This window comes from Talpa occidentalis, unplaced genomic scaffold, assembly GCF_014898055.3.
Source record: "Talpa occidentalis isolate TD23 unplaced genomic scaffold, MPIMG_talOcc4v2.1 talOcc4.16, whole genome shotgun sequence".
Taxonomy (NCBI): domain Eukaryota; kingdom Metazoa; phylum Chordata; class Mammalia; order Eulipotyphla; family Talpidae; genus Talpa; species Talpa occidentalis.
Window position 1 is genome coordinate 41,424,153 of NW_023601653.1, and position 25,705 is coordinate 41,449,857.

Consider the following 25,705-nt stretch of genomic DNA (forward strand, 5'->3'; position numbering starts at 1 on the left):
TAGCAGGCAACTGAAATCAGAGACATTCTGCAGGGGAGGAGGAGGGAGAGGGATCAAAACAGGGGAGGGAAGTGCACAAGGGACTAGGGTGATGGTGCACGGTTGACTTGGTGGTGAGAATTTTACTGGGACTATACCTGAGAGGAGAAAGCAAACATTATACAGATATTTCTATATCTATATAGAAAAAAATGAATAATGATGTGATATATACACATTATATATACATATATATTTAAATGAGAGGACTTTTGAAATTAGTAATTGAGAAGACTGATGTGATCATTGGTTGTAACAATTAAAATTATCATATCTTGTTACTATAGAAACCTTGTTCTACTCTCTCTTCCCTCCACAGAATCATGCTGCTGGCTGTAGCAATATTATCTCTCTATTCAGTCCACCTTCTGTTAAAGACCTCTAAGGAAGGAGGTATGCTAGCCCTTAAGTTCAAGACCTTATATTTTGATTCTCATCATTGTATTTCAGTCCTCAGTCCTATAACTATAGGATGATTTTGGGCAATTTTATATTTTATTTCCTTGGGACACCAATGTTTTTGGTTATTTCAGCAAATGTGAAGAGTGCAAGTCAGCTGGCTTAGATGCAAGCTATATAGAAAAAGATTGTAGGTAGATAATAGAAATAACAGTTTTGACTTACTGCCTGCTACTACTTTGGAGTCCATGTTAACACATTTTTGTGTTGGTTTTTAAAATTGTGTAACTTGTGTTTATAATTTCTACGTAGTGTTTATTTATATGTTTGAGAGCCCAGTGTAGAATTCTATCATAGAAATATCTTAGTCGTTAATGTAAGTTTAACAGTTCTTTTGTCTTTGATTGTAGGATCTTTAATTTATGAAAAATTAGGGGAGAAAGCATTTGGATGGCCTGGGAAAATTGGAGCTTTCACTTCTATTACACTGCAGAACATTGGAGGTAAGATGGCAGAACTTTCAATAGACCAAGAATGTTCAATAAATAATAAAGTGCTTATGGCAATTAAAAGCATTTTATTACTTTTTAAAATAGCAGTAGTGCTGTTTGTTATTGCTAGAGCGGTTGATGCTTCATATGTATGACTGAATTTATTTCATGAAACTGAAAATTCGGCATCTAAGTGGCAGAGCCAAATGCTTGGGTCCCTGAGAGAGCTTGTACAGAGTCAGTCAGTGGAGCGGGTCTCCAGTAGTTATGTTAAGGTAAAAATCTGGCTAGGCATTGGCAGCATTAGAACCCACAGATTCCTTGATTCTACAGATCCTTACATTTCCTATTGAATTATAATTTCAAGTGAAGCCTGAAAACAGGTATTTTTTGGCAATGTTCCAGCTGATAAGTCTGCCCACTGGCCTCATTGTGATCGTATTGTGCCTTTGACCCTCCAAAGGTATCAGCAGCACAGTTTAGGTGATCACTATTTCTAGCTCAGATTGTGGCAGTAGCCTCAGTTTTGGCTGGTCTTCCTGTTTCACATATTCCTGTCTCTAATTCACCTCCAGATTTACTTTTTCAAATTCAATTCTGTTCTTCTTTCTCCCTTTCATAAAATTTTTCCTCATTATTTTTATGATAAAATTTAAATTCTTTGGCCAGATACATAAGGGCCTTCATCATCTTTCTTCCACCTGCCTTTGCAATACCTTTCCTACCATCATCTTTCTTCCACCTGCCTTTGCAATACCTTCCTACCTAGGTATCTCTCTATCTGTCTGTCTATCTACCTACCTACTTACCGTGTCTGTATATCCAGCCAGCCAGCCGTCCATTCCCTGTGTCCTATGCCAAACCATAACAAACTGTATACAATTTCAGTTCCCATACCATGTCATCTTCCAATCCTCCCCCCACCCCGCCCCACACACCACACATTTCTCATTCTGTCATTTCTCTCTCTCCCTCTATCCCATTCCCACTCCCTCTCCTTGTATACTATCCATAGCCTCTCTAGGCTATTAAGGACACTTTCTTACGGAGTCCATTGGCCCTGTTTCTCTGTATCTGTTTTTTAAAGACATTTTCAAACTCTTAAGTAGAGAATAGACCTCTAGATTTTGATGCAATTTAAGTCTGTTTCTGGCACCATTTATGATCTTGGGAAAATCACTATAGTCCTCTTAGTCTAGCTGTTCCATCTATGAAAATGAGAGGACTTCACAAGGTCTTTGCCAAGGTGAAATAAGACAACATATGCTACAAACAAAATAAGGATTCAGTAAATGCTTCCTTACCAGCTCACAGATTCAATACCCGTGTGTTTGGAGTCCTCCTGATTACTTTCAAGTGGGTCTTTTTATAATTATAAGACAAATATATGCGAATTGTAAAAATCTAAAATGTTGCATAAATTATAAAGAAATGTTTATGTAAGTCATAGAAATAACTATAGAAATAACTACTCCAGGTTTTCTTGTCAAATTTAACAAATATGTTGTTAAAATGAGGTAACTTTATAATACTGATGACAGTTTGCTTTTTATTTAACAGTATGTCTCGAATGCAATTGCATATTCTTCTTTTTAAACAACTTGAGTTTTTCATTGCACAAACTTGAGTCTTCATTGCCTCTTGTTTTTCACTGTTGCACACAAAGCTGCAACAATAAACTTGCATAGACATATTTTGAGGAGGTAACCCTTTTCTGATAAATAAAATCCCTGGAGTTATCTAGGATTTCTGGAAGGTAGCACTTGTTTTAATAAGCTTTATTCAATGATAGCTACTCCTGTTAATGCATAGTTGGTAAGGAGATAAATGAAATCCAGCCATATCTTAATAATTTGTATTTCTTTCTTCGCATATTTTTTATATTTAGACTCTCATCTTGAGTAGAACTTGGTAGTAACACCACAATTACATCTTTCATTTTATTGATTTTGGGACACAAGCAAATAATTCTCCCAGCCCTCACTAAATAGACTGCCTTAGAGTTGGTTCAAACTTTCTGCCCTATCAAGATGTAAAGTATCAGTCATTTCCCAGGAACACCTCATTGCTGTTTTAATTTGCTTATTTGCTTATTTGACAACTAAAATAACCAACGTAAACATATTCATCCCTGAACCCAAGAGTCTGGGGAAAACCATTGTCTGTAGCTTCTAAACAATAACAAAATAATCAGGTGGTTTATTATTCATCAAGCCTTATACTCAAAAAGTGTGACTATAAGGAAGGGAGAGGAAATTTCATACCTCCTCCCTAAAAAGGTTCTCACTTTAGTTACTCTTTATGATTATTTTGGCATAAGTAGTTCTGTATTTAGCAACATTCTGTATTTAAAACATTTAATTTTTAATTTTCTCAGTCCTCTGAAAAATTAACATTTACCACGGATGTTTCAACATTAGCAGAATAATGTTGACATTACCCAGACAGGTCTGGATCATTCTGAATTTTTGAAGACCAAACACATTAACAGTGGTGATATCACTTAAAGTCAGCAATTAATAGCTCTAAAAGTGAATGGTACCGCACTGAGCCAGTTAATCAGAAATATCTCCTCTGTTTACCCTCTGTAAGATGTAGCTTTAGCCAAGGTCTTTGTAAAGATTAACTAAATAATGTTTACAGAAATCGTACTGAGTATGTAAAAATCATTTTATTTTACCAAGGGAAGAAACACTGTCCCCAAATCCGGGAACTCATGTTCTAGATGTGGTCTGTTATTTTCAGACTGTGTGATCTTGGACATGTCATTTAAGCTCTCAAAAGCTGTATATCCGCTGCAGAGGAATAAATATAATAAATATAAATATAAATAACATCTTGCTATTTCAAAGGGGTTCTCAGATCATCAGATGCATAGTAATGTGCAGGGCTAACCAGTGTTGAAAATTATCACCACTATTACTTTTATTTGATGTTCAGAAAATGTTGTTAAGCTATTAATAGCTATTACTTTAAATTTCTGTTACCAGAAGGTGGAGCATATAATTAAAGCTGCAATGCAAATCTTGTCCATTTTATTTTTTAACTGCATCTTTTGGTCATGTGTCAAATGACTTGGGGGAAGTGTTGTTGCATCAATTGCTACACTTGTGACAAAGTTATATGCTGTGCTTATTTATAAGCTCAGCACTGCTCCAGATACAGGGTTTCTGGATTTCATTCCATTTCAGATTTTCAGAAGAGTAAGTGATCACATACCTGTCACTTACCTAAATGCTCAAGAAATTTCTCCTGTTTTTATAATTTCTTATTTGACCAAAAGGAGAGGGGAAAAACTTCATTGACAAAAGGGAGAGAAACTATCATCATCTATATTCTTTGATTGATCTAGGGTGACTCCATTTTGATCAGTCACTGGCCTGAGATTCTGTGTGCCCCTCAGGACATTACAGAGAACTAGACTGGTGCCCATCTGGGAAAAGCCACAGGGAGTGACAAGTCTGTTCCGCTCCACTCTGCTGCCCCTCTTCTGGTCCTTACCTCCTGGTGCTAGACCCCAGATCCAGCCATAGGTACTGACCGGCATACTCAGCACAGTGATTTATAACAGTGATGATTTATAACTAATGAGGGAAAACCTTTGAAACAGCAGCTCCTTTGAAAACCTCTGGATTTAACCCAAAACTAACATTGAAATTGATACAAAGGTCCATCTGCCAGAGCCAAAGGACCACACATCTATTTTTTTTTAAAGAACTTGGGCACAATATAAACACTCATGAGTGACTCTTTCCATGGGGGATTAATGCTCATTTTACTGAGAACGAACACCCCCGAATACCAGGAGTTCTCACAACTTACAGTGAGTCAGTGCTAAATGCTCAGCTAAACTGTCCTGTTTTCCATTTTAGCAATGTCAAGCTACCTCTTTATCATCAAGTATGAACTGCCTGAAGTAATCAGAGCATTCATGGGACTTGAAGAAAACAGTGGGTATGTCTTACGTTCTCTGTGATGTCCAATGGCTCCTTCTGCAAGGACTTTTCTAGTCCTAATGTCCCCATCTCTCTCTCTCTCTCCTAGAGAATGGTACCTCAATGGTAACTACCTCGTCATATTTGTGTCTGTTGGAGTCATTCTTCCACTTTCTCTTCTTAAAAATCTAGGTAAAGTCACTTTCAATTTTTATTTTCGTTTCGTATTCTAATAGGTAAGCTGATTGTAGATACCATATTCACCTTTCAGAATTTCTCTGCTAACTCCTAGGTTACCTTGGTTATACCAGTGGATTTTCTCTCACCTGCATGGTGTTTTTTGTCAGTGTGGTAAGTGACTTATGGATGTGATCCTTGGAGCTTGGTGGACATGAGAAGCTTTTAGTGCCTGAATTATTGATAGTATCTCCATTTTTGTCTGGGCACTGCACGAGCATGAAATCATTCTCATGTCACAAGCAGCTTTCTTATATTCTAATTTGGAATGAAAGAAGAGTGGCTGTTTAAAAGTAGTTAAGTTAAAATGTCAAGATAATTTCAAGTGATATGTTCTAGGCATACTCAATGTGTATTTGGACTAAAAGAACGCTTCAAGCAAAAACAAGACAATAACCAAATTTAGAAAAGTCGAGGAAGAAGAGAAATGTCTCAGAAGAGCAATGAGTAGACTAGAATTAATCACAGCCACATGAATTCACCTATTCCTCTTACATGTTCTACCCATGAAGATGAGTGATATAGGGAATTAGAGAAGAAATACTCCCTCCAAACCCCCACTATCTTCCTAAAGGGGGAATTTTTGGTAATATCATGGATACCAGAATTAATACAGCATTTCCCCAGAAAGGCAATGCAAGAGGAGAGAATTTTTGATGACCCATATTATCATTAGTTTGAAGAAATAAAAAATATGAAATGTGAGAAAATTATCTTTCTCATGGAAGGATATAATTCAAACTTAGGATAGATTCTTGCAAAACATGATTTTGTCAACTCTGAGGGGCAGAGCTGCCAATCATACTTCCAACACTTTGTTTGGAACAAAGGTTACAAGGAGTCTCTATGGTCCATTAGTCTAAAGGGAATCCTCTCAGCCTCACCCATGACGGCACACATACAGATTTTCATTTCACCGCTTTTCCTCCCAAACTGACTTGCTTGTTTGTTTATCTGTTTGTTTGAATGACTGGGTCTAGGTGATTTACAAGAAATTCCAAATACCCTGCCCTCTGCCCATTCTGGATCACAATGTTGGAAATCTCACCTTCAACAATACTCTTCCAATGCACATGATGACTTTACCCAACAACTCTGAGAGTGGTGGTGTGAACTTCATGATGGATTACACCCACCAGAACCCCATGGGGCTAGACGAGAACCAGGCCACACACTCCCTCCATGACAGTGGTGTTGAATATGAAGCTCAGAGTGATGACAAGTGTCAGCCCAAGTACTTCGTATTCAACTACCGGGTAAGTGAGAGGCCTGGGCGTCCTACAAGCCCAGCAATGAGTTTTGGTTCCATAAGCCTAGGGATCCATTAACATGTGTCTTTGTTTTTCAGACGGCCTATACAATTCCAATCCTAGCATTTGCGTTTGTATGCCACCCTGAGGTCCTCCCCATCTACAGTGAACTGAAAGAGTAAGGCGGCCATCCTGTTAGCATTCTCATTTGCTTTGAAAATGGGCTTTTATGTTCCAGGTGTTTTATACAGAAACCTAGTTTTATAGCTTTCTCTTCACAGAAAGGCTGTGCTTCTATCACCCATCAGCCATGTTTTTTAACCAAAAAGATGTGAGTCAGTCTTGTCATCGCACTCACAACTTTATCTCCTTCCTTCTACAATCTGATGATCGGGTGAGGTTGTGGAGGGTGGTTCAGAGCAGGGAGAGGAGGTGCCAATTTGGACAGGCAAAGGGAACTTGGATTTGATGGAAAGCAGTGATGCCATCTGAACCAGAAATGATCACATCCATGTAGACCAAAAATTAGGCTTAGCAAGGCCATCAGTGTCATTGGTGGTCAATCCCTAACCCTTGTCCAGAAGAAACTCACCCCAGGAAGGTGCCAACATCTGATCTTCACTGTAATCTGAGCGGTGGAGACACAGTCCAAACAACCTTGTTTCTTCTAGCTGGTATTATGTGATTCATTAATATGCTTTCCCCTTGATCTTGACATATACTTGGTGAGGATATATGGCTCTGAGCCCTTGTTCCTTGGGGATGGTATCATGTAATAATTCTCAACTTCTTTCACCCAGACATCAATAACCTCAGTCTTCATCCTCACTAAATAACAATAACTTTATCTATAAATTTATAAAGTTTACCTCATAAAATTTCTTTGAACACTTTCAGTTACTTTAATGACTTTTATTAACTTGGAAAATCATATGTAGTTGTTATTCTAGAGGTCTGATAATTGACTTAAAGTAGCTGAACACCTAGAGAGGTTTCCAGAAAATGTCCACTTAATAATATCAGCTCTGTATTCTGAACTCCTGGAAGTAGTGCTTTGCTATTCTAGTAGTTTCCTCTCTTTAGTAAGCCCATGTTTCATGAGATATGAAAACTTTCTACATACAAGCCAGTTTGATCTTTACATAAATCACATTCTTAAACACTCAGCAGAAAAGCTTACTTATCAACCCAGAATAGCTTGGTCTTCTTCTAGGAAAATGTTTTTTCTAAGACTGAAAGAGTAATGTTTAAGAAAAATTTCCATATTCCAACTTCTCCACATTTCTCTAAGACAAATTTAAACAAGCTATCGTTCTGTAAGAGAATGGTGAATTTATCATAAGCAGCACAGACCTATATGCTTCCATTACTTTTTTACATTTTAATGCAAAAAGTGAGATTTTCATAAGTTAAAAACATTTTTTTTTCAGTCGGTCCCGGAGGAAGATGCAAGCGGTATCAAATATTTCCATCACAGGGATGCTCATCATGTACCTGCTTGCTGCCCTATTTGGCTACTTGACCTTCTATGGTAGGTCACTCTCAAAGTCATCCTCCTGGGTAAACTGGCCATCAGTCTGAGGGGGCATGATCCTTTGTGTGTGTGTGTGTGTTTGTGTAGAAGAACTGGGGTGTAGGCCAGAGGTGCCAGGGGTAATAGGATTCCCCAGAGACAGCGTGGGGAGCAGAACAGGCAGACTGAAATCCACTGCTGAGGGGAGCAGCTGGTGAGACAGGAGAGATCTGCTGCGCCATGTGGGTCAGCTCCCTGGCCAGGGACCAAACTCAGGCCATAGTGTGACAATGCTGAGACTTAACCCCTAGGCCACCAGCGAGGCCCAGGCACGATTCTTATAGTTACCCAGCTGTGTGATCTCTAGATGCACGTAAGCAGTTAACATGCTTGTCACTGGCTTAAGAAAATGGGACCTGAACTAGTCTGGCTAACAGGCTACAACAGTTTGTGAATTCACACACATTATATATAACACATCCCTCAAATTTAATTTATTTCCTCGGGGGGTAAAAAATATTTCTTGTTTGACTCCCTTGTCCATTTCAGGGAAGAAGCAATGGAGGTGAATTCAATTGCATGTTGTAAAACTATTTGGGTGGAATAACTACCAAGGAAATGACAGAAAAAATACCAAGTCCTTGATTTAGAATTTGCTTCTTAATTACTGGTCACATTGAATCTGGGGATTTGGAGCATAAGGCAGATGTCTGACTCATCCCTTCTAGTCTGTTATAGTAAGTGGTTTTCTAAGAAAAGTGAAGTGCATGACCGAATTCTGTTAAATCTGGGAATGCACTAATGGAGAAATAAAAGTGATGATGGCCACATTAAGTTATACTTGAAACATTTCTTCTATGGCATTTTTTTGGGCAATAGAAGAACTAGGGTGTAGGCCAGAGGTGTGGGGGTGGAGGGCAGTGGGTGAGAGGATTCCCAGAGATAGAGTGGGGAGCAGAACAGATGGATCTACTGAAACACTGCAGAGGGGAGCAGCGAGCGAGACAGTAGAGGTCTGCTGCACCATGTAGGTTAGCTCCCTGGCTGGGGACCAAACTCAGGCCGTAGCAGTGATAGCGCTGAGACTAATACCTAAGGACCAGGGAGGTCCTTCTGTGGCATTTTAACAGGACACAAAGGAGTAGAATTATTATCGCTTCCCATGACAAATGACCCTATAGACAAACTTCAAGGAATGAAACACTGATGACCTATTTGCATATGATGGCACTAATCACTGTTATCAGTATAAATGTATTTTTTATATAAATCTCTCTCACTTGCATTTTTTTCTGATTGACTTGATAAATTGATAACAAGTGGGGAAAGAAGGGGAGGCACCATTAGCTTGGATTTTACTCTGTCTAGCTAATAAATGACTATCATCAAGGCCTCACTTCACAGGTGCTAACTCCTTGTCAGTTGAGAATTAATGAAAATCAGGTCAATATCATTAAAGGTACTTTTACCTCCTTTGTCTAATTTTGAGGGAGTAATGGAAATGGCAAACTACCTCTGGTTCTACAAGTGTCTCCTTGTCATTTGTGTCTGGAGCTCTGGATGAATATGTTTTCCAGGAGGGCAGGGTCTTAATCTTAGATTGATATTCCATGGGAGAGCCTGTAAAATTCATCAATGTATGTCACTTACACCGGCTCCAATACAACACGGGCTCAAAACAAGCAAAGACTTGAAAAAGTCCCAAATTATGTCCCTTGGTGCAATGATGGGGTCATAATTGTTGAGGCTGGAAAAGTGTTAGAGTTCATGTGTCCTTGGGATTCTATGCTGGGTTTGGAGAAGCCAAGGGAAGAAGCTACCAAAATGTGAGGTTGAGAATAGCAGAGCTTGAACCTGTCCAGAGCGTCCACCAGAGAACTTCGGTTTGTCGTAGGTTTTGTGATGATTCCGTGTAGCAGCAGTGTATGTTGAGAGAGAGATTTATCACCATGCAAATGAGCCTTAGCAAATTTACATTAGCACCTGCAACTTTATAAGCTTGGGGGCCCCTTTGTTCATGGCCTAGGGGTTGAGTCTCAGGGCTATCACTGCTAAGGTCTGAGTTCGATCCCCAGCCAGGGAGCTGAATCACATGGCACAGCAGAACTCTCGTCTCACCCGCGGCTCCCCTTAGCAGTGGATTTCAGTCAATGCAACTGTTTTGCTCCCACTCTGTCTCTGAGGAATCCTCTTGCCCCCTGCACATCTGTCTACACCCCAGTTCTTCTACACAAAAATAAATAAATAAATCTTAAGAAAAAAGAGAGAGAAGAAATGTTTCTGTAGGTGATCCATGCTGGCTCACAGCATCAGAGGACTCATTCTTTTCTTCATCTCTGCAGGGGAAGTTGAAGATGAGTTACTTCATGCTTACAGCAAAGTGTACACATTCGACACCCCTCTCCTCATGGTGCGCCTGGCGGTGCTGGTGGCTGTGACACTGACCGTGCCCATCGTCCTGTTCCCAGTAAGTATACGATGCTTTGATGGAGGGCTCCTGTTTAGCCGCAGACACTTGTGCATATGTTCTGATCTGATGGGAATTTAATTATCATGTGGATATGCAACTGTGATGCTAAGAACGTTGTTGTTTTTATGGAGCGTCTGGAGACAACTGAAACTCATTTGCTATATAGATGTAGAAACTGTCTCTAGGAAGTTAAGTCTTTTTAAAGTGTAGGGGGAAAAATTACAACACCTACTTCTACTTATGTGTTTGTTTTCCAGTTTTGTTGATGTTGATATATACATTTTTAAAATATTTATTTATGTGTACAAGAACAGGGGTGTACCCAGAGGTGCAGGGTGGCGGGGGGTGGGGGTCGGTGTGGGTGTGTGAGAGGAGTCACCATAGACAGAGTGAGGAGCAGAACAGGCAGATCTACTGAAATGCACTGCTGAGGGGAGCAGTGGGTGAGACAGGAGAGGTCTGCTGCACCATGTGGGTAGCCCCCTGCGGAGGCCGCGGATAGCTTCACAGTGCTGTGCTCAACCCCTTGCGCCACCAGGGAGGCCCTGAAATATATTTTTTAATTTAAATGCAAAATTCAGATCTTGAACCTCTGTCTTGTGGATTAGTAGAAATGAATAGGAGTTCATATATTTGCTAAGACCAAAAACACATGAACTTTCAAATCACATTGCATTTTTGCCTATGTTTTGAAGCTCTTCCTTTTTCCTGCAGGGCTAAAGAAACACCCCAAAGTGGCTTTATTTAATCTGGTTCCTTGAATGCTATTGAGAAGGGAATTTATTAGGAAAACAACATAATAGAAACAAATTTCTCGAAAAATAGTTATGGTACCCATAGTACTGTTGTGTATCTTTTGGCCTTGAAAACTGGCATGTGCCATCTGTCAGCCTTGGCCTGGGGTCGCCCCTTCTTGGCATTTTCCTCTGGCGTCAGTTATCCTGAGATCACAGGGTTGCGGGAGGTAGCATCACCACCTGTAGATAAATAAATGTGCTGTCCTGCCAGCTCAACTGCTTTCGTAAACATTGTGTGCACTCCCTTACTTTAGAGGGGAAATCGATGACACTGTCCTGTACAGAATGTTCCATACCCAGCCTGGCACAGGGCTGCTCGTAAATGATAATGTGGTTTCCTTAAATGCAACTTGTGTGCTGAAATACTTTTTGGCACATTCCTTTTTCATGAGTGCATGAAATCAAATCCTTATTACTATGTGGTGACTATTTTACTCTTAAATAATGTCCTGCCTCTCATATATCTGAAAGTATTTCAAGTGACATGCACACAGCTTTAGCCTAAAATCAGCTCCATCTTGTGTAGAAGGTAGGAGACAGCTGGAGACAGAAAGTGTATTAAAGGGTAAAACCTCCAAGCAAGTAGCGTCACTGAGAAAAGAATATCTGGAGTACTTTTATTTTCAGTGCATAAAAATGTCACGAAGTTTTGTTACACAGCGGGCACTCACATTGTTATTGAATCAAAGCATTTTGTAAAAGAAATCTGCTGTATGCATTTCTTTTGCTTTATTCACAAGCCCTAAATATAGTGCTTTGGGTCTCAGGAGATAAACGGATATGGCTGTGGTCGCCTGCTGGTCAGTACCAGTGACGTAACGCAGGGCTCGAAGCCCAAGGTCGTTGGCTGAGGTCATGCTAAGAGGACATGAAAGTCAGCTTTTCACTTACTGATGACCATTTTGCCTCGACATTAAAAATTCCAATCTCCCTCTAGAAATTCTTCCCCTATGCGACAAATAAAGCTCTGGTGTGAATCTGACCATCACAAACAGCCAGAATTTATATACATGTCTCATTAGAACCAAAAGTAGTCATAGTCGTTAGAACCAAATTTTCGAAAAATAACCATGATCCTTCATTAAAGATTTTCACTCAATTTTAGCATTTATGAAACATTTTGTACCTAAGTCTGCCTTTGCCCAAACTGTGTTCCACTGAGGTGGTCTCTGTAAATGCTGTCCTTGGCCCAGGTTATAGATCCCTGGGAGTTAGGGATGTGCCCTATGTTTGGCACAAAATGTGCTCAAGAATGGGCCTCCCTGGTGGCGCAGGCGGTTGAGTGCCCCACTGCGAAGCTGTCCGCAGCCTCTGCAGCGTGGGTTTGATCCCAGCCAGCCAGGGAGAAACCTACATGGCGCCGCAGACCTCTCCTGCCTTGCCCAGCAATGTATTTCATCAGTCTGCCTGTTCTGTTCCCTGCTCTGTCTCTGGTGAATCCTCTCACCCTCCCGCGCTTCTGATTGTATCCCGGTTCTTGTATAAATAAATAAATCTTAAAAAAAAAAAAAAAGAATGTCTGCCACAATGGGCCTCCCTGATGGCATAGGGGTTAAGTCTCAGTGTTATCAAGCTATCACCAGCCACTGCAGCCTGAGTTCCATCCCCTGCCAGGGAGCTGACCCACATGGCACAGCAGACCTCTCCTGTCTGCCCGCTGCTCCCCTCAGCAGTGTATTTCAGTCAAGTCTCCCTGTTCTGTTCCCCACTCTGTCTCTGGGGAATCCTCTCACCCCTGCATACCTCTGGCCTGTACCCCAGTTCTTATATGCATACATAAATAAAATTTTTTTTTAAATCTTAAAAAAAAAAAGTCTGCAAAGGAATATGTTCTTCAAATTAATCCTGCCTTTTCTTGAGATGTTAAATGGCCCTTTCTAGCAAAAGCAGAAGCTAGTCCTCTTGCTGAGATTTGCCATGAGCTACAGCTTAGGTGAGGCTCTGGAATAATGACAGAAGACCCCATGGTCATAAAGTGAGTCCAACCTCCTGGTCCCAAGCTCAGCCCCAGACTGAATTCAGACACTGTCCCCCAAAGCTACAGAAGACAGTGGTGGTGTTTTTGTTAGATTTTTTTTTTCACAATTTAGAGCCAAGATTTTCAGTGTGACTAGCACAGAGTTCCAGCATCTTCTACTGACAGGTTTCTTGGAATCAAGAAATGTTAGACCAGTAAGAAATTTGCCTGCTTTGATACTCCAACATATAAATAATAAAGGAAATGCAACCTAACCTGGATTAAAAGCTATTAGCTGTAGGTCTTTTGTTTATATTCTCCTTCTTTCAACAAATGATGAATGGACTCTGTTTCTTTGGAACTCAGAGAACAATGACAAGGGATTGTTGTTTGTTTTTTGTTGATATGCTGCTTTTCCATTTAGTGTCTGTCTTTTCTCCAGTTCAGTTAATTCAGCACACATACTCCTTAGTAAAAGGCACATTGTAACTGGCTGAAATGTTTGAAGAATGAGTGAATAAATGAAGTGCATTAGGACTCTGGCTTTTTCACCAGAAGTCCAACATTTCTTTTCCCTCTCTTATTGCTGGGAATGGGGTGATGTGGGTAGGGGTAACTAATATGGGACTCTCCCTCCTTGGCTTGGGCTGATCTTCATGCAAAAAGTTCACACATCTCCACCAAAAAAACCAGAACCAAATAATCCTGATGGTTCTATTCCGAACATACAGGCAGAAATTCTACCTGCCAGAATCTTGCCTGAAATGCTTCAGATACTTCTGCTTCATTTTCTGATAGTAAAGCCATTCTCACTAGGGTCCCCTGTTGAGGCACATGTAGATGTAGGCAGAGAAATATGACAGAGGCTGCTGTGACATGTATAGTGTAATGTCTGGAGCTGTTTCCCAGACCTCATCCTAGGTAATTATACAGAGTGGAAATGTTTCTTCTCTAAGTAACAGGAGAATAGATTTTGGTTTCAGTTTTTGTTTTCTAGAGTTCAGGGCTAATGCTTTGTCTCAGCTTCCACTCTGCTTCTACATCAGAGAATAGAAGCTTCCCAACAAGTTCTTGTTCAGAATGTGCTCTCTGGAAATCATAGATGTTTTCTCCAGAGCCACAGAGAACATGTGACTTATCCTGGGTTAGAGGCTGTGGCTTTAGGTGGTGACGGCTGCCACCCACAGTATCTCACCCACATTTCCAGGTTCTTGTCAGTTTGTGTCAGGAGAGGAAAGGGCATATAGATAAGAAGACCAACAGGCTGCCCTTTGTGGTATCAAGCCATCCTTGCCTCTCTCCTGACGTAGGTAAGTAGGATGGCTTAGCCCTCTTGATCTCAGGTATGCCCAGGTGCATCACACATGGAGTCGCCCACAAGTCTCCTTCTGTTCACTTCCCCCACCAGCAGCCTAGCCCCTCCTGCCCTCCGCCTTCCCCCCTCCTCCATCTCCTGTTTGCCTCATGTTCTCTTCATGTACAAGTTGGCAGCTCATGAGCCTGCAGCTCACTGTGGATTCTGCTATGAGCAGGAGGTATTCACCATTTACCCCAGCCATCATCCCTGTTATTTTTCTGCATTTTATACCCGTAGAACGAGACCTCAGTTAATTACATTTACCTTGAGAGACCCTGAACATACAGTAGCCCTTCTAACTCGTCAAATTAAATACCAAACATTATTTTAATAAAGGACTGAAAAGAATACAGATGTTACCTTTGCCAGAAATTAACCTATTTTCTACTTGTTTGTTCTATAAATGTAGCCCATTTGGATACATCAATATAAGTTCTTATGTTGTAGCCTAGAAGTCTGATTTTAAGCCTACTGATGAGACAAGTTTGATGATACTGACTATTCACTCCTTAGAGGTCATGATGTAGAATTTGTAAACTGCTGCGGAAAATGAAATCAAACCATTTGCTTTCCTTAGTCTACTTTTCAGTGCGTTTCATAATTTTCGCTAATCCAGTTTTCACAATCTTTCACAAGGTCGCTCTTCAACCATTTCCAGAGACTTTCTATGAAATTGCCTTTTAAACCAAACAGATGGCTTTAATTTTTGGTGGAGTGGTATGAAAGGAATGTCACATTAGAAACTGCAAGCAATTGAGCTCAAAGTTTTTGTCAACCATACATGTGCCTCACAATGTATTTTGCCTTTCTCTCTTTTAAGGGAGTTCCCAACTCCACACCACCCATAGACTTCAGAAGTGAAATTTTAAGGGAAAATCAATCCCAACCTTTCAAAAATGTAGTCTCAGCTTAACTGAAGTGTTCACTTATTGAAAAGCCAATAGACGAATTCCTCTAGTTTAAAAGTGTCCTCTAAAAGATTCCAGCAACAAGAGCATTTTCAGCTTTGTTAAACTGCTCACACAGAAAACGCACCCCTCCCTCTACCTAGGAGGATGGTTTATCAGGTTACAGCAGAGTAACTTGAGCAGCAGCTGCAAATGGAGCCTCTCTTGACCCTTCACCCACTTATTTCAGTCCCTGAAATAGGACTGAAATTTGTCAGGGATCCAGAAGGAAGGGAAAAGTCTTGTTCTGTTGAATTTAATTCAGCATTTATTAAGTGCCTGGTGTGTGCAAGAGATAAGCCAGAAACTGAGGAATGTTAAGCTTATGAGCTTTTGTTTCTTGCTGTTTTTGTGCATTTATTACCTACGTGTGAGGGAAGGGAAAAGGGAAAAAGAGAATGGAATAAACAATAGGAAGTATCACATTTTTTAAATTATCAGTGGCAAAATGTTAAAAAAGTACAAAGTTATGAAAAATCCCAGTTCATAAAAAAACTCTGTTCATTATCATATCCAGATCATTTCAGTGCCTGCCCTTAATACATAATCCAGTCTCCCCAAAACAGTCAGGCTTTCATGGTGTCTCTGAATTACACATACATTATTTTCTATAAAAATAATGAATGAAGATTTTTAGTGGTGATTTTAATCTTATCAGTTGTCTTCTCTTTCTGTGAGATTATTTTTAAGAAAAAAAAATTGACAGCTGACAATTTGAACACCAGATATATCATCAAGGATAACTGTCTCTCACAAACACCAAAAACGAGTACCAAGAGAGCAGTCTGGATTCACTTAGTACCCCTGAACTGTACTTTTTTTATGTTAAAAATATGTTCATTGACCCAGTATTTACTTCATTCTCTTCAGATTACTTGCTTAGATAATCATTTGTACCTTTGTACCCAAAGAGTATTTATTGAGTGAATAACTCACTCATTTTAATTTTCATTCTGGCACTGAGCTACATCGATGCATGATTAAGATGGTGAATTTCACGTTATGTGAATTTTACCACAATGTGCTTTATTTTTAAGATTTATTTATTTATGTATAGAAGAACTGGGGCACAGGCCAGACATGCGAGGGGGTGAGAGGATTCACCAGAGACAGAGTGGCGAGCAGAACGAACAGATTGATTGAACTACACTGCTGAGGGGAGCAGCAGGGATAGGAGAGGTCTGCTGCACCATGTGGGTCATCTCCCTGGCTGGGGATCGAACTCAGGCCTCATGGGTGTTATCACTGAGACTCAACCCTTAGGCCACCAGGAGGCCCCCACAATGCATATTTTTAAAATTCAGGATTAAGATCTTTTCTGGGAGAAAAAGAAAAAACAGAAGCTAAATGCTTTAGATCCCTGAGAATATTTGAAATAATAAATAAAATAAAAAACATAGTGGCCATCCCTTTGAATTCTTGTTGCAGATTCGCACGTCCGTGATCACACTGTTATTCCCCAAAAGACCCTTCAGTTGGATAAGACATTTTCTAATCGCAGCCATACTCATCGCAGTTAATAATGTTTTGGTCATCCTTGTGCCAACCATAAAATACATCTTTGGATTTATAGGTGAGTTCCAGATTCCTTTCATTGGGTCAACTCAAACTGATACCTCCTTCAGGGGTGGGCAGGCCATCAGGCAGGGGGCTCCAGGATCCGGAATCTGATTCAAGATCACAGACCCCTGTCATCCAGTCGAGCTGCCTTTCTGACCAATGAGAAAATAGAGCCCTATAAAAATCAAGGCTTCTACCTTGAAATGGATCCAGGACTTGGCCTTAGAGCTTAATTCTGCATATATATAAAAAAAGTGAAGAGCATAGATTTTTATCCATAGAATGTTCTCTCTGGTCTAAGTGCATTGACTGAGCACTAAAAGGTATCTTTGTAGGAGAAGAAAGTTGATTTTGTAAAGCATATTATTTCCCTTAACAGTAGGGCCTGCTGATAATTTTAATTTCTCAGGTATTACGTAGAAAGACTTAAAGTCTGAGAGGTTACTCAGACTTTAAACACAATATAAAACTTGAAAAAGTGAGAAGTGGATGGGAAAGGTGTGTGATGAGTTCAGCCTTCTGAGTATGCAGGTATATTATTTCCTGTATATTTGTAATGCTCAGCCTCTTAATTTATGTTCTGTATTAATTGATGTTTATGTTATGTAAACTTAATATGAAGGCATGATATTGGGCACTTTTTAATGTTCTTTATAAATATCTTCTGTGAGTAAGTAGCTACCATACTGGTAGTGCTAAGAATAAGGTAACTTTGTATTTGGCTTCTTTAAAGTGCAAGGCCTAGGTCTCTGCCTTGCTGAGTTAGACCTGCTCTGTGAGGTCTAACTGTGCCTGTTTCTCTGTGCCTGTTTCTCTGAGGTCTAACTGTGCCTGTGCCATGTTTCTCTTCTCAGGGGCTTCTTCTGCCACTATGCTGATTTTCATTCTTCCAGCAGCTTTTTATCTTAAACTTGTCAAGAAAGAATCTCTTAGGTCACCCCAAAAGGTCGGGGTAAGTAAAACTTACCATTGCTTTTCCACATAGTTAAAAAAAAAAATGAGTTGATGAGCAACAACTAAAAGTCAAAGGTGGATGGAACTCTCTGATGGAAAGAAAGGGGTAGGGGTAGGTTTGGGACACTCAAATGATTTTAGAATTTCTTGTCTTCAAATATCAAGTAGCTTGCATTGAGTCCTTCACACCTACCAAACCCTAATAGTTTTCCTCCAGGTGTATATGCATTGTCTGTGACTAATTATGCAGGAGCAAATTAGGGCCCCTGTGGTGAAGCAATATAAACATTTTGGTCATATTGGTTTTGCAAGGCTGAAAGAAAAGGTGGGACTTGTGATTTACTCTCCATGGTATCTTGTCCCCTGGGGTGGAGCGAGAACCAGAACAGAATCCTTCATTTTCCAGTTACTCTCTTTGGATATAAAACATACATTGTTCAACTATATTGTGTCTTGTTTCCACGGAACCATACACTAGTTTTTCTGATAATTAAATATTATCAGTGATTGCTAATATAGCCTTATATTAAGGCTTGACAAGAAAGCTGCTGAGTGACCCTGCATTTTTACCTGACAACCATTCACTCTTAGGATTATTGAGGGGCTTCAGGACAATTTGCTCTCAAAATTCTTCCTATCCTTTTGCCCCCAAACTTTTTTATGTAGTTTACCTTGCTTGGACTTTTACAGCATTGTGACCTTGGCAAATTACTTGTCTTGTTTGTAACCCATTTTCTGTTTGATCAGATGTGAAAATGAGTAAAATTATTTCCAACATGTTATCTAGTGAAAAAAGGCTTAAGTGCTGCTTCCTCAAAATGGAATTAAAGTTGCTCTGTCTGGGAATACGTAAGACCCTTTCTAGTTTCAAACTTTGAGATTTATTTTGTGGGTGTGTATATACATTTATATATACACACGCGTGCACACATATATGTGCTTTGATTTTCTTCAAGTAATGTGCAATATATATTAAATTTTTGCTTTAATTTGCTTTATAAAATTTTATCATATATATGGCATGCCCTTTGTCACCTTGAAGATAACTGTATCCCCATGGTAATTAAATCTAACATTTTATTTAATTTAATTTTTAATTAATTATTTTTATTAATTAATCAAATGTTTTTTTCATTATAGTACCCATAGTTCTCCCTCCACCTCATCACCTATGAACCATCACCATATTCCCTTGTGTTCCTCCCTCCCTGTTTTGACCCTCCTGTCTTCTCCTCCTTTGCTGTATGCCTCAGTCTTATGGTCAGTGTTTTTCTTGACCTTGTGTTTGGTTCCCCTATATTCCTCATGTAAGTGAGACTATCCAGTATTTTTCTTTTTCCTTCTGACTTATTTCATTGAGCATCATCCCTTCCAGCTCATCTATGTTGCTTCAAATGGCCTGAGTGTTTCCTTTTTGATTACTGAGTAATATTCCATTGTGTATATAGACCACAACTTTTTGATTCAATCATTTATGTTGGGCATTTAGATTATTTCCATATCTTGGCCATTGTAAATAGTACTGCAATAAACACAGGAGTGCAGGTTTCCTTTCAAATTAGTGTTTTTGTGTCCTTTGGAAAGATTCTTATGAGTGAAATCACTGAGTCTTATGGTAGATCCATTTTTAGTGTTCTGAGGATCCTCCATATAGCTTTCTGTGGTGGCTGGATCAGTTTACATTCCCGCCAGGAATGTAAGAGGGTTCCTTTATTTCCATGTCCTCTGAGTATTTGTTGTTTCCAGTTTTTTTAATGTGGGCCATTTTTACTGGAGTGAGGTGGTATCTCACTGTGGTTTTGATTTGCATTTCCCTGATACCTAGTGATATTGAACATATTTTCATATGCTTATTGGCCGTTTTCATTTCTTCTTTGGAGAAATGTCTTTTTAGTTCTTATGCCCATTTTTTTGACTTGGTTGTTTGCTTTATTTTTGTTGAGTTATATTAGTTGTTTGTAGATCTTTGCTATCAGTCTATCACTTGATTTTAAGTGATAATAGGGTAGTTTATCATTTTGATGTACAGTCAATTAACCATTACTCAATTCCTGAACATTTGGATTACATCTCTCTAGTGTATTCCCCCTTCCCAGCTAGGGTTCTAACTGACTGGATTGTTAGACCTGGACATCACAACTGTAAGAATAATAACATTCAATATGCAAATAAGATTGTTGCAGATTAGGTAAGCAACGTATAAAAGCAAAGCATGCAAGTAAATGTGGCTTCTGTGTTTCCTAACAAGTTTTTTCTGAATTACAGGCTTTGATTTTCCTTGTGGTTGGGATCATCTTCATGATCGGAAGCATGGGGCTTATTATAATTGACTGGATTTACGATCCCCCTAACACCAAGCATCACTAACCCAAGGAAAAGTACTTTCTTTTTCTATTGGAAATGGTTGCAAGTTATGCTCCAAAAGACTTTTGCATTATTGGAATGAGTGATTGATTGGAATGTTATTCATAGGAGATAACAGGAAGATTCCAAAGATGCTTACTAGCATCTTTTTAAAATCTGTTTACATCACCAGGCATCTGCGGAAAAGAAAATTGCTTTTGTCAAGTATGGCTGTTCTCATGTTTAAAATCTGTGGTGCACATTTCTACCCAGGTTTTACGAGAGCAGTTGATGATGTATTTTTGCTGTCGTACAAGCAGAATAAGGGTAGCTGCATGTAAGGTCATCAGGTAAAACTGTTCATCTTCTCCTTTCCTCCCCCCACCCCAAAGTACCAAATAGCTGTATTCTCAGGACATCAAACAAAAATGTGCTGGTGGCAAAGCAATCACCTCTTAATGCCCTCCTCCAGTCTTACACCAAATACTCTGGGTATATTTAATACAGACAAAGACAGGTCTGTGAACTGTCCCTGAAAGGTGCGTGAGTGATAAGACACCAGGCGAGAGAGTTTTATTGTTACCAGTAAAGGAATATTTTGCCCATCTTGTTTGTGACGTTGAATTAGTGATTTCTTCCTTCAAAAGATTTGTTTCTGTAAATGTTAAAATATCTTACCAACCACAGAGAGGGGCTTTATTGAAACTGTAGAGCAATAACAAAATGAATGCGTAGAGCTAAACCACCTGTTCTGGAAGCATTTGCTTTTTAATGTTATTCTTATTGCTCTCCTCAGACTTCTGTCATGGAACAATGCTCTCCCTCTCGTCTTCCATTCTCATTCAGAATTTTTAGAAGACCACAGCTTATGTGGAGATACACTACCCAGTATTGTTTGATACATTTTTATTTGATAAACATTCAGTGCAGGAAACTGTGATATACTATATGTTTATGTATATATCCTTATTCTATAGTCATCAGAATTTTAAAGTATGGTACATGATTTTTATTTTTTACATGTGTAGTTTTCTCTCTTCACAGTCAAAACACTTATATTATTGGGGGAGGGGGCAGGGAATTAAGTTGCTGTGCTAAGAAATTCATCTGTATGGAGCTGTCTAGTAAGGATATTTTAAATTTAAACCCTAAGTTATATATACTTCAGTAATGCTCTTCTCCAATGTTTACAGTAATATAGTCATCAACAAGAAAATAAGTCCCTTATTTGCAAATAATTAGCAACACTACAGTTATTCTTTTAATTTAGCATGTTTAAATTAAAAACTATAGGATTTAGTTTACTTGAACTTGCTCAAGGGTAGGCTGACCTTCATGTGCCATTTAATACAATATTCAGTGGTTCCTATAAAAATAAAAGTGCTAACACTACAGAGAATACAAACTATCCTTCTTGTCCACTTATATGAAGTGGTTTTGAAAATTAGTACTTGCTGTCTAGAATTTCTGGACTTTGCTACTTTTTTTTTTCAAATCAGTAGCAACAACATTTGTTGTATATTTTATATTTTAGCAAAACTATGAAATACAAATGTATCAGTATGATAATATTAAATCATATTTCAATAGTTTTTCTGTGCCTTAATATATATTTGTTTTGTTATTATTTTATAGAGGCATCATGCTGTAAAATGGTACACTTTGTTCTGGAAATTGAGCATTACTAGAAACTACATAACTTTTCAGTTACTATTTTTGGGAAAAAAATTGCCGTAGAGTATCTGTAAGATATTTTTTTCATTTTCATTCATCTAAAGAGTGTATCAAGATAGAAAGTGGCAAAGGTACTTTCTGAGTGTTGAAAAATGTATCACCTGAATGTATTTAACTGTAAATATCAAATAATAATCAAAAAATCAGAAAATGGTAAAATATGTATATATTTTCAGTGCCTCTTACCTTTGGAATGACTGACTTGAAAATATCAACATGTGTAATTATATCAATATTCTAAAGCAATGCTAGTGTGCCAAATAATAAAAGCACCACTTTTTTTCTCATGCCATTTTCAGGATTGGAGTTCTCATAGACTGCAGGGCAGACGTACATATGGTATCTTATGCTGGTTAATTTAACCCCATTTGTAAACAGATGAAAATTTTATTTTCTTATTTCATTTATAAGATGGCTCAATGTATTGGGAAGCTTTTTTATTACAGAAAGTGTATATTGGTATATAATAAATGAACTTTTCAAATGACTCTGATGTGTTAAAGAAGGCTATAATTATTTATATGTGACACAAGATTTTAAATCTAAATATTGTCTTTCTTATTATCAGTCTGTGTTCCATCTTCATTGTTAATCTTGACATTAACAACTATAGCTGTAAAAAAAATAGCTGCCATCTTATTTTGACAAAAGTAAATAGCTAACCTGGAATCATTTTTATTTTATGGCATCACATATAAATGAATTTCTTTATATCTAGTTAGGGGGAATTCATTTAGGATGTGAAATGAGGGAACAGAAGAAACATGAGAAGAGTAAAGACACAGAAGATTTGGAAGAAGGGGAAACACCGGGGAGGGGTGAGGATAGGGTAAATTTTGTTCTACCATTTTCATTTTCAGTAGAATATATATATATATATATAATCCACATTTTATATATAAGATGCTACATATTCTTGCCAACATTTGGCATTATTTTTTGCTGTTTATAAGCAGCCTTTTGAGTGGGTGAGAAATAATCTTGGGTTGTCTATGTTGAAAACAGTTGAAAAATGTATCATGACATTTCCAACAAACCAAAAGTATCCCATTGTGATTGTCTTCTCCTTTTTCCCAATGGCTGTGTTGGGAACTTTTTGTGCATTTACTGGCCATTCATATGTCTCCTTTTGTGAGGTGCCAATTCAAACCTTTTGCCAATTTTTAAAATTGTGCTGTTTGTCTTTTTATTGTGGATTTATTAGAGTGTTTTATATGTTCTATATACATGTCTGTTATCAAATAACAAATATATTTTCTCGTACTGTGACATGCCTGCTCATTTTCCTAAAGTTGTCTTAATTCCATTTATATTTATCTGTCTTACATTTTTCTGGGACAGATCTTAATAGCTTGAAGCTTTGCAACACATGTCTTACTAGGACAAGATTAATTGGAGTAGTATTATAATTAATGTGTAGACTTTCAAATTTGCAAGAGCCTTTCTTCCTTTTAATTTCTTTTTGTTTGTTTGTTTTTTGAGGTACTACTGGTTTTATAATACTGTATATGCTTTATGGGTGCAGATTCATTCCTCTTCCATATGTGTTGCCATACCTTGACTAGCACCAAAGTACCAATAACCCTCCACCACAGCCCATTGGGCCCCATCCACTCTTTGCTCCAAAACACCCCCCAGCCTCTGGTAACTTCAGTTCTGAACCCAAGGTTTGGTTTCAGTTTGGTTTTGTTTGTTCCTTTGCTTTGTTTCTTTATGTTCCTTAAATGAGTGATATTATCTAGTATTTGTCGTTCTCCTTCTGATTAATTTCACTAAGCATAACCCATCCAGTTCCATCCATGCTGATGCAAATGGCAAGATTTCATTTTTTCTTTTTACAGCTAAATAGTATTTCATTGTGTTTATATACTTTATTTGCCAGTCATTGTCATTAGACACTTAGATTTTTTCCATGTTGTGGCTACTGTAAATACTACAACAGTGAACTTAGTATGCCTGTTCTGATTGGTGTTTAGTACCATCTTCAGGTAGATACGTAGAAGTGGAACTGCTGGCTCATGTGTAAGATCTTTTAAATATTTTGAGAATCCTCCATACTGTTTTCCATAGAGTTTGAGCCTTCTGTCTTTTTTCATTTTGGGTTTTTATTTTTATTTTTTTGGGTCTTGTAGTTAGCTTTATTTCATCTATGTTAATCTACTTCTTGTTTTATATGTATTTTAGAATAAAAATAACTTTTTCTACTTTTGGCTAAGAAACTGAGCGCAACCTAGACAGGCCCAGGACATCAAGAGCCCCTTTTCACTACATGTAATCATCATTCATCTCACTTTTAAAACATAACCAGCAGGTAAGGTAGCAGACTAGAGCTGTATAAAGTATGTCTACCAGCAGAAATTTGCAAGTTGTCATTTTCTCATGATTCTGGATTTTTCTTCACTTGCGGAAGCAACCTTGCTTCTATATCCTGGACCCTTTGATCATCCTTTTTCCAGTATAATTTTGTACAATCATTCAAGAGACAGTGTTGAGGAACCTAAATAATAAAAATAAAAGACAATACTTTAAAGTCTTTCTTCACAAAACACACTAAAATGAAAAAACTCGATATGAAAACTAAAACAAGCAGTAGACATTTTAAGAAAGTAAAAATAAAACATAATGGAATAAATCACCAAGGCAACAGTGAACACAATACCACAATGCAACAGTGAAATGTAATCTTCTGTGTTAAAGAAGAAACTTTTTAAAAACTAGCTACTACAAAATATAGACCAAGTAGCCTTCATACACAGAGACAATATAAATCAATAGGGAAATAGAAAGAATTAAATTTCAAAAAGTCACAGTAGAAAAATGAATGACTGATGAATGTTTATAGTAGTTTGACTACATTATAAATAAAGGCATGCAAGTAAAAGCACAAGTAAATACAATTGGCTTTGTCTATCAGATTGGTAAAGATAATATTTCATGCTGGTCACTGAGTGGCATTGAGCACTCTCCATGCTGGTAGCAGTAATCTGGGTCAGTTCATCTGCAAAGTGATCTGGTAACACTTACAAAGCTCCTTTAAAATGGGCCTCCCGGGCCTCCCCCGTGGCGCAGCGGTTGAGTGCTGGGTTGCGAAGCTGCCCACAGCCTCTGCAGTGCCTCTTCGATCCCCGGCTGCTCCCCGGCCACCAGAGGAGGGTCCCACATGGCGTGCAGTCCTCTCCTGCCGCCCGCTGCTCCCCTCAGCAGTGTACTTCGGTCCCTCTGCCTGCTTTGCTCCCCGCTCCCGGCTCTGGCTCTGGTGAATTCTCTCACCCTCCCGCGCTTCTGACTGTACCCAGTGCTTGTATAAATAAATAAATAAATCTTTTTTAAAAATTCAAATAAATAAATAAATAAATAAAAATAAAATGGGCCTCCCTGGTGTTGCAAGGGGTTAAGTTTCAGCACTATAATGCTATCAATAGCCACTGCATAATGAGTTCAATACCCAACCAGGGAGCTGACCCACATGGCAAAGTGGACCTCTCTTGTCTCACCCTCTGCTCCCCTCAGCAGTGGATTTCACTCAATCTGCCTGTTCTGCTTCCCACTCTCTCTCTCTGGTGAATCCTCTCACCCCCCATGCCCCACACCTCTGGCCTACACCCCAGTTCTTGTATGTATAAATAAATACAATATTTTTTTTTTTCAAAAAATCCTTTAGAATGTTTGTAGTGGGTCCAATGGCTCCCAGTATTTACACCTCATCCCTGGCACCTGAAAAT

At 38.7% G+C, this 25,705-nt stretch overlaps 1 protein-coding gene across 2 annotated transcripts in view; it reads left to right on the forward strand.

Moving 5' to 3' along the window:
* SLC38A4 (solute carrier family 38 member 4) overlaps positions 1-22,494 on the forward strand; it is a 77,360-nt gene extending 54,866 nt beyond the window's left edge. For both annotated transcript variants that reach the window (XM_054696275.1, XM_037514095.2), the window contains exons 5-16: positions 359-432; positions 849-941; positions 4,802-4,883; positions 4,974-5,056; positions 5,157-5,215; positions 6,082-6,357; positions 6,450-6,529; positions 7,782-7,882; positions 10,207-10,331; positions 16,821-16,965; positions 17,807-17,904; positions 20,172-22,494. In XM_054696275.1, the coding sequence (XP_054552250.1) occupies positions 359-432; positions 849-941; positions 4,802-4,883; positions 4,974-5,056; positions 5,157-5,215; positions 6,082-6,357; positions 6,450-6,529; positions 7,782-7,882; positions 10,207-10,331; positions 16,821-16,965; positions 17,807-17,904; positions 20,172-20,273 (1,318 nt within the window). In that variant the 3' untranslated portion in view covers positions 20,274-22,494. The remainder of the gene's footprint in view (positions 1-358; positions 433-848; positions 942-4,801; positions 4,884-4,973; positions 5,057-5,156; positions 5,216-6,081; positions 6,358-6,449; positions 6,530-7,781; positions 7,883-10,206; positions 10,332-16,820; positions 16,966-17,806; positions 17,905-20,171) is intronic.
* The last annotated feature ends 3,211 nt before the right edge of the window (positions 22,495-25,705 follow it).